At 37.6% G+C, this 9,913-nt stretch overlaps 1 protein-coding gene across 1 annotated transcript; it reads left to right on the forward strand.

Annotated features, from left to right (window-relative positions):
* The first annotated feature begins 2,531 nt into the window (after positions 1–2,531).
* On the forward strand, positions 2,532–5,812 carry LOC101312625 (prolyl 4-hydroxylase subunit alpha-1-like). The gene is made up of 7 exons (XM_004296724.1): positions 2,532–2,713; positions 2,798–2,855; positions 2,937–3,041; positions 3,234–3,291; positions 4,313–4,488; positions 4,962–5,031; positions 5,165–5,812. Exons 1-7 carry the CDS (start codon positions 2,592–2,594, stop codon positions 5,458–5,460), a joined length of 885 nt encoding a protein of 294 aa, XP_004296772.1. The 5' UTR covers positions 2,532–2,591; the 3' UTR covers positions 5,461–5,812.
* Positions 5,813–9,913: the final 4,101 nt, after the last annotated feature.

The raw sequence follows: 9,913 nt of genomic DNA on the forward strand, positions 1-9,913 counted from the left end.
GAATACAATTCGGGTTTTTTTGTCTGTGGCTGTGAATTGTGGTTGGTCTCTTTACCAAATGGACGTAAAAACACGTTCTTGTATGGAGTGCTTGAAGAAGATGTATACATGAGATTACCACCTGGTCATGACCGTGAACATGAAGCCGGCATAGTATGTAAACTGTATAAGGCTCTATATGGTCTAAAACAATCTCTAAGGGCTTGGTATTCAAAACTAAGCTCAATTCTCATTGCTTCTGATTTCAAATGAAGCCATGATGATTCTTCATTGTTTGTAAAACAAGGAAAGGTTGGTCGATTGATGGTGCTTGTTTATACATGTAGATGATTTGATTATTACTGGAGATAATATGGATGGGATTAAGTCTCTCAAGATAGCCTTGCACAAGACTTTTGCCATCAAAGATCTTGGCTGATTGAAGTACTTTCTTGGAATTGAAATGGATCGACCTTCAACTGGTCTGTTTCTCAATCAACGAACATACTTGATTGATCTTCTTGATTAGGTAGGTTTGAAACATAGTAAACTTGCTCGCAAACTTATTGCTAGTAATCTTAAACTTGATGTTGCAGCTAAATCTCTTCTAGTGGCATGTGTTTATCAATGACTTGTGGGAAAGCTCATATATCTCACAAATCACAATCACTAGACCAGACATCAGTTATGTTGTGAGTTTAGTTAGTAAATTCATGCATTCTCCTACCTATCATCATTTTCAAATTATAAAGTGAATTTCGTGTTACCTTAAGGGTTCAGTTTATCGAGGCATTTTTATGAGAAACAATGGTTATTTCAATTTGGAAGGGTATATAAACTCTGATTGGACAGGTAATAAAATTCATAGGAAGTCTACAACAAGCTACCACACTTTCATTGGAGGAAACCTAGTAACCTGAAAGAGCAAGAAACAAGCAGTGGTTGCATGCTCTAGCGCTGAAGCTGAGTATCGTGCAATGGCTTCCACAACATGTGATTTGATTTGGTTAAAAATCTTGCTAGAAGACCTGGGTATTGCATGCAAGACTCATCTTATCCTTCACTATAACAATCAAGCTGCAATGAATATTACTGCAAATCATGTCTTCCATGAGCGTACTAAACATATTGATCCAACTTGAGGCCAGGTTCAATCCAAACTTCTTGCAACAGTCTACACAAGGTCTTGTGATCAACTTGCTGATATATTTACTAAAACCCTTGCTTCCGCTCTGTTTGATCAATTTCTTTCCAAGCTTGGCTCAAGAAACTTTCTTGATCCAACTTGAGGGGAGTATTAGAAGTCATTGTCTTCTAGAGTTTGGAGGTAGCGTCTCCTCCACTCTTCCTAATTCCTAGGGTCTGCAGGAGGCTCCTTGATTTAAGTTACCTCCTTGTGTTACAGTTCTGTTGATTGTATATGTGATGTGTAGTTGTTCTAGGCTCTAGTTTTAAGGCTTTTAGGTATGAAAGTTTTATGGTTAAAGATTGATAATGTTTGATCTATTGGTTATTAGCATGTTCTTCTTTTCCTTTTTATATCTTGTACATGGTTCTTGTTTTTAAATGAAATATAATACTTAAACATCTTCATTCAACATTTCAACACGATCAGACTTGACCGATCGATCGGAGATGGGTCCTAGTTTCTGCGATACTTGGCTACGATATGGATGTCGGAACGACTACCGACTTTGGGGGTGGGTCGCGTCGGCCTAAAAACAAGCAAAGGAATCTGCTGGCGGAGGGCGGCAAGGATATGACGCAGGTCATTGCAGAGATGACAACTGAGTCCGATGTCGGGTCTATGGATGACTGCGAAAGAGGTGGGCAATACCGATTTGGGTGTCCAAAGTATATCTGGATCCACCACTGTGGGTTTGGACTACTGTAGGCTTGGTTGGAGTGGGCTAGGCTTTCTTTAAGCCTTCCCACTATTGGGTTAGCTCGAATCTGGGACCCAAGTGGGTGGTTTTGGATTATGTGGACTCTGATTCTCTTTTGGGTTGGAGGTCCAAAATTTTGGTTCATGTCCTTGAGGGGCCGATTGCCTTCCAAGTTTCTCACACCCTTGGTGGCCTTCGCTTTCTCAGGAGTCACATCCTGCTCTTCTAACATGGTGCATCTCCCTAGTTACGATTACGATTCTAGTTACGGTTACTAATATATTTACACTGCTTTCATAACATATGCAATACAGGATGTCTTGCGACATCATATCATATGGTTACCTCTTATTCTAGATACGTATGTGCATCTTGTTATGTTTTTTATTTTCGTTGCGCTTGTCCATCTTTTTTTGTTTTATCACTTTCCTTTGATGTTTACATCTATGTACTTTTAGATTTAATCTAATAGAAAAACTTCTCGTCTTTCTTTTTTTTTTTTTAAATATTGTAAAAATTATTTGGATACTCTTTGTCCGAATAATGATAGATAACTCGATATTTAACCATATTAAAAATAAATAAATAATTAAAAAAAAAAAAGAGTAGATGGCGCCACAGGCAGCACTGAGATTAAGGATTAGAAGTTTAGAACACACTGACTTGTATTCCATTTCCGAACCATTAGTTGAATCGACTCTCTTTCCTTTTCTGAACTCAAATCTGATGATGAAGACCAGGGCTTCGCCTCACCTCTGCTTCCTCTCCCTCCTTCTCTCACTCACTTCCGCCTCCGCCACCTTCACCGTCAACCCCTCCAAAGTCAAGCAGATCTCATGGAACCCCAGGTAATCTCTCCATCTATCTCTCTGTAAATAAAGATTCAAACTTGATCTTCTTCCTTGATGCGATTGGATCATCATCGATTTCAGAGCTTTCGTGTACGAAGGTCTACTCTCCGAGCTGGAATGCGACCACTTGATTTCCATTGTGAGTTGTTTTCAGTTTTTTTTTCTCACATTTCAATTTAGATTTCTGTAACTGAAGAAATTCCGGTTTTTGTGGGATTAGGCGAAATCGGAGCTGAAGAGATCGGCCGTCGCCGATAACTTGTCCGGCCAGAGCAAGCTCAGTGAGGTCCGCACCAGCTCCGGCATGTTCATCCCCAAGGCCAAGGTTTCTTCTTCTTCTCTGTCTCTCTCCTCATTTCTATTGTTTTCGGCGAAAAGAACATTACTTGGATTAGATTATTAGACAATGTGGACTTGTATAGGGGTCTTGATGGAATCTGATTGCGAGTCAATACTATTGAGAGTGTTGTAATGCAATGTATATAATGTGTTTGTGCAATTTGAATTCTTTTTGTAGGATCATATTGTTGCCGGTATAGAGGACAAGCTTGCAACATGGACATTTCTCCCAAAAGGTAGATAGAGTACATAATTTATGCTGTTTTACATTTTCTTTTTGTTGGATCACATTGAATGTCTAGTTACTCTTGAGTAATAAAATTGGTCCACCATCATCTATCTTTCAATTCAGTTTTCTAGGAATCAGTTCATCCCCTTTCGTTGAGTCCTTCTGAATTGCATTTATTCATCTGTAAAGTTTAATATCGAATAAAAATTTGTTAGATTTTATCATGTATGACTATTGTGAGCATTCATGGCTGAATGGTTTAATTTCTCAGCTCATAGTTGATGAAATCATATGTTCAGTTTTTAATTGGGACTTCCTATAAGTTTATGGGAATTAGCTCTGCTGATTTGTGCAGCAGAGTGGTAATTTGAAATTACCATGGGAGTGTCATAAGCCCCACAGAGAGGGTGCCATAATTGGCAGTCTGCTGACTGATCGAGTTCAGGGAGTGTGAAGCATGAAGCCAACGCTCCACCTTGTTCAGTTTTGATAAAAAGGGCTATTGTAGCTAGGAAGAAATTTAAGGGTGTGGCCTTTTATTACAGCCATGGTATGGGAAGAGGGGGCACACATGCTTCACAAGAATATGATATATGATACATTGAATACACAATATAGGTGATGTATGGGGACACAGATATGTAAAGCAACATATTGACTACTTTTCACTTGGTTATTGTTTTACGTTCTTTTCCTGTTTGAGCTCATCTATATACGGATAAGCCATTTATCTGGATGTACACTTCTACAGATGTTCTGATAACTGATATAGAATGAAAACCAAATATAAACAAAAATAAAAATAATAAAGTTTTGTAAGAAGTCTCATTATGACCATACTGCTCAGATTTGAAAAAAGGGGGGAAGGAAAATAATGACTAAACTGAATATCAGTAGCTGTGTCTATTCTAACAGTATGGACTGAGCAGTGGAAACACTAGATTGATAAAAGACTAAAGAATGAGATGAGTTATAAGCAGATTCTTAAGTTTCTGGAACAAGTATTCATGTAGCTTTTTGATTCTCAGAGAATGGAGAAGACATACAAGTATTAAGATATGAGCCTGGGCAGAAATATGAACCACACTATGATTACTTTGCTGATAAGGTCAATATTGCGCGGGGTGGACATCGTATAGCAACTGTACTTATGTATCTTACTGATGTGGCCAAAGGTGGTGAAACAGTGTTTCCTCTAGCAGAGGTAAGTTGGAGTATTTACCTCTTGCGTTCCATTGAGCGAACTTTAGCTCCATTGTACAGATTAATGTTATTAGAATTTCTATGGTTTTAGTGTGGTATATGGGTCTCAGAAACGTTAGTTCCTTTTAAAGAGTACAGAATCTTATTGTAAGATATTCTTCCAGGAATTCCAGCAGGCTGCACTTGGATTTTTCCTTTTTCTGACCTGAGTCTGCATCGTTCAATGTCATATTTGGATTAGCAAAAATGCCCTGCCTTGTTAATTATCACATTAGGATCAGCAAAAACCTTACATTGCATATAGCGTTTCAACCCATTGTCTGTTATAGAAAGCATCGATTGCCTGAGGATATCCGGCTAAAAAATTAAAAGAACCACAGTAACAAATTACTCGTCATGCTCATCTGTAGGAGGGGTTGGACAGTGATAATTTGCCAGCTTTCTTATGTCCTTTGTAAACCAATCTTCCTGCAGGAAGTTCACCGCCGTAAGGCTTCAGTACCAGATGCTAGTCTCTCTGACTGTGCAAAGAAAGGAATTGCAGGTAAAATCTCTAGATAAATCAAATCGCTTCTATCACACTATATGAACTGTTGTAGAAAAATTTGATTCTTTCTTAGGGTCAATAAAGTGTGATGTTTATTGTTCTTTTTCTCCCTGCGTCTTTGAATATATAGTGAAACCACGTAGAGGAGATGCCCTTCTTTTCTTCAGTCTCCACCCAAACGCTATTCCAGACGAAAACAGTCTCCATGCAGGGTGCCCAGTGATTGAAGGTGAGAAATGGTCAGCGACTAAGTGGATTCATGTTGACTCGTTTGACAATATCTTGGATACTGGTGGAAATTGCACAGATCTAAATGAGAGTTGTGAGAGATGGGCTGCCCTTGGGGAATGCACCAAGAACCGAGAGTATATGGTTGGATCTGCTGACCTTCCTGGCTACTGTAGGAGGAGTTGTAAGGTGTGTTAGAGTTCACTTCGTGATTTCCATGCTCATTATCCGTTGGAAGCTTCCTGTTCCTTTGTGTGATTATTGATTTATTTTTTGGCGGACTGTAATACTGTTTTGACAAGTATTCTACAAACAGCTGAATCAGCCTTTGTGTCATCTCCACTAATTGTATTTGTGCTAAACTCCACCCTAGTTCTTTTAAGAGAAATACAACAATAGAAAGTTACCACTTACCAAAGGAAGTATTAGTGTGTAGATTCGATGATGAAATTTGTAATTAGAATGCTTCCAGTCTGTTTGTTTCATGTAAACTCGTGTTTTTACTCTTTTCGGATGGAAAGATGAAATGATGAATGAATGGGACATTTTGTCATAGTGCCAAATAGAATTTTACTTAGAGGCAGATGTGAAGAGGGTTATATTTGCTTTGCATCCTTTTTAACCCATCATCCATCTTGATCTTGAGTTGGTGCAACTCATAGTACTGCGCGGTCCCCAAATGTTTCTGTGTAATCTCAGATTTTCTTTCAATTTAGGCCAGAAACAAAGTTCAGGACATTTGTATTGTGACTTGGTTGTTGTTTCATGATCCTGATTTTAGTGAAATGGAATGTTGTTATTCATTGGTTCTTGTTTCGAACAAAAATTTTAACGCAGTTCTATTCTGGATTGATTCCCCAAGTCGTGCTATGACTGAGTTCGGCAATTTCACTGGACCAGAATGATATCCCTATCATTTTCACAAAGAAAATTGTAGTGGTCCTCTCATGTCTGTCGTGCAAGCATTTTGGCAAGTTCTGCATATACTATGAATGTGTGCTTCATGTTTGATGATTCATGAAAGCATGAAAGACCCATGTTCTTTCTTTTTTCAAGCTTTGTGGTGAATTATATCGGAGAAACGAGCATGCAAAAAACAAACCCAGGAGGCCACAATAATTTGAAGTGTTTCAAGCCTCGAGGGGCCTCATCATTAGAGTGAACCCCGAGAAAGCTGCTGCTTGAAGTAGAGCGGAGATAATGGAGAATCCCTTATCTTCATCCGGCATGACTTGACACCACCATGGCTTAGTGAGGTGACCTTTTCTGTAGAGAAACCTCCCCTCTTCCACTTGGCAGTTGATGAGTTTCCATGCAACGATTCATGCACTCAAATATAGTTTTTCGCAATCTATTTTTGTGCGGAAAGTTGTAAACTACATGTGTTTAAAGTTTGATATGCTAAATGTTTAAATCATCTTTGAACCACAAAATTGATTCCTTTCTAGATGGGAGAACACATTTTCCTAATGAAATTCATATGCATTTTGCCCAAGTAAGTATGTTGACAACTAATGGGATTGATTCCCTTCATGAGGAATATCTTTCCGCCCAAAATATACAACCATTGCAGTCTTTTATTACCAAGAATGAAAAAGAGAAGCATAAGAGTAAGCAGACACCTCATTTTGTTCTTTGAAAGGTAAACATTTTATGATATTCTCTTCAAATGTTTAACGTTTTATAGGTGGAGAGATAAGTTAATTTACATAATAAATTGAGAAAGATTTAACTTGAAGGGAGGCATACATATATGTCTTGTCCAACTCCAATTAGCCCTTCTTCCTATCGGAACCATAATAGGCATTTGATTAGAACACAAACAGCTGTTAGATATGGTGTTGTTTTCATATCAAGATTCCCCTCATTATTCATATTATTGGTTACTTGAAACTGAAATAAACAAAAGATAACTAATAATAAAACTCAAACAAGAAAGGATGAAGTGATAAATGATCTGACGAACATATATCATTTTACTTAATGATTTAAATAAATACGAGCAATACGATTTTTCAAAAGAGTAGATCTTCAACATCATATGTTCTTGACTAATCATATTTCAACAGGTAGACTGATCAGTTGTTTTTTTTCTTCTTCTAATAAATATGTATACTGATTAATTGGGATTTGGGACTAATGCTAACTATCTTTATTTCCAGAGAAAAATCTATTGACAACTTGGCTTTAGTTTAGTCATAAAAGATGAAGGAGCATCAACAGCTTGATATGATAGGCGTTGTTCCCTCTATATATGGATCATCATATTCTAATGAGGAGTAGAAAGTTAGCTAGATTTTAATATACAAGCCTTGTCTTTTTAAAGTTGAAAATCATACTACCTAATGCAGAAATGACATATGAATGATATGATCATAGGATGATAAAGACTTATTATATGGGAAAAATAAAAGATTTAGGTTGAAATGGTCATTAGCCTTTAGATAATGATACAGGGTAGCAGATGAAAATGACTTCTTTTTTTTTTTTTTTGTCGAAGAAATGAAAATGACTTTGTTTGTCCAAAAAATGTGCATCCTTCCCAAATCTTGAAATGGAAAATCAAGTCTTTTCTGTCAAACACTCAAAACCATGAGGACCAGTAGTTATAGGCCAAGAAATATCAGGACCAATAAGCTCTTTTTTTCTTTTCTCTTTTAAAATTTTTAATTAAAAATAAAAAAAGAAAATAAAATACTTGTGTCTATACTAGTATTTATGTGTGCATTCGAACTCTTTTTTGTTTACATAGTTTTGTGAATGTAAATCATAATTATTATTTTTTGAATAAGGAGCTGGTGCAGCTGCCTTCAAACCTTTATTAATGAAACTATCAAATACAAAGGGGGACATGAAACCTAAACCCCAGATTACAATAGGCATATAGAAGTCCCGAAATAATAACGAGAATTTCTACAACTACAAAATACATGTATTCAAACAAGTATCAACTACCAAAGAGTACTGCTCTAATGGCAACTCTATTTGTTTTGTCACAGTGGTGACATAAAGGAAAGATCAGTAGATATGTAACACGTTTATATATCCTAATATCTAATAATAACTTTCCTACTATGTTGTCGCAGGATAATAATCCCGACGACACTAAGTTTCATCCTACCACTACGAGGTTGCACCCATTTGACCAAGCAAACGATGCGCCGCCTACCTAGAACAAATAAGGCCCTTGGCCCCTATCAAATGGTGATAGAGTATTATTAGCGACATAAAGCCGCTTAGAACTACAATTAAAATATAGTAAAACAAAATTACTAAATAAAATTGTAGAATAGAAAAATAGAATGGACCTAAGGTAGAACCCCAAGCCTATTCCACAAAGGTCCAGAAGAAGCCCAAAATTGTACCAAGGTCCAATGGATCAAAGCATGGACCTCAGCCCAAGTCGAGTCTTGCACGGGAAACCTTGTCTCCACCGACAAACCTACAACCTCGTCGCTCCGCCGCTTCCGCTGCTTTCGAATCTCGATCACCATCGAGACACCGTTTGTAACCAAGGGTCGTCACAACCTCCCCACCATCACAACCCCCAACCACATCAGCCCAAAGAAAGAACCTCCTCCAACCTCACCTACACGCACAAAAACCCGATCCCAAACATTCAACGATGAGTTTCTGGCAAGATCCAGGTGGATCCGACCACAAACCCACAACCTAGATCCGCCTAGACAACCAATACATGCAGCGAGATCCAACCGAAATTGATCTAACACCACCATCGACCACGGAACCACCACTCGTGTCGACGCCATTGACTGAAGCCAACAAAACTTTACCCCATTCAGCCCCAACCAGTCATCGGAGCAAACTTCTATACTAGCAGCCCATCCGGCCACACACAACGAACGTCAACGAGGCCAGAAGCATGTGTCACCGTCCTTGTGCAGCCGGACAAGCAGATAAGAAACACTCGACAAAGTCTAGGGTTTTTTGAGGCGCGGGAGGCGCGTTCTTGAGAGAGAGGTTGATTCATTTACTTTTTGTAAATCATAATCTTAACCATTCAAAAATTGAATTAACCAATAAATATCACCTCTGCAAAAAATCAATGTAAACAAAATTCGTTTACTCAATCGATTGCATTGAACAAATTGACAGTTCTTATGAAAGTTAACAGCCTCATGATCACCTGTTTATTTGATTGATGCATTTGATTCAGCAAACAATTTTTATTTACATTGACTTTTTGCATATGTGATCTTTATTGGTTAATTTAACTTTTAAACGATTAAAATTATGATTTGTAATATTAAAAAGGGCAAATAACACAAAAGTGTCATTTGAAGATACAAATGATAAAAAAATAATCATTTGTTCCACATGTTAAAATGGTAACCCTAAATGTTATCAGATGATAAAATAGTTACTTAATTATATATAATATGATGTAATGGTTGTGATTAAGTGTCAATTATGATAAAAAAATACATTTTTAAATTTTATGGATTTACGGTTCTACCCTTCTGTTAGTTTCTCTCGTTCTCTTCTCTATCCGTTACGCTTTCTCTCAGCTCTTCTTTCTATCTCTCTGTTACCGCTTTCTCTCTGTACCTGATCTCGATCTCTCTCGATCTCTCTCTCGATCTCGATCTCTCTCGATCTCTCTCTCGATCTCGATCTCGATCCCGTCGGC

The sequence above is a fragment of the Fragaria vesca genome, linkage group LG4 (genome assembly GCF_000184155.1).
Source record: "Fragaria vesca subsp. vesca linkage group LG4, FraVesHawaii_1.0, whole genome shotgun sequence".
NCBI classification, from domain to species: domain Eukaryota; kingdom Viridiplantae; phylum Streptophyta; class Magnoliopsida; order Rosales; family Rosaceae; genus Fragaria; species Fragaria vesca.

Excerpts from the sequence above, each read along its gene's own strand:
- LOC101312625 (XM_004296724.1), top strand. The coding sequence starts at position 2,592 with ATGATGAAGACCAGGGCTTCGCCTCACCTCTGCTTCCTCTCCCTCCTT. Across the intron at positions 2,856-2,936 it reads GCGACCACTTGATTTCCATT|GCGAAATCGGAGCTGAAGAG; the intron begins GTGAGTTGTTTT and ends TTGTGGGATTAG. Across the intron at positions 5,032-5,164 it reads TGCAAAGAAAGGAATTGCAG|TGAAACCACGTAGAGGAGAT; the intron begins GTAAAATCTCTA and ends TTGAATATATAG.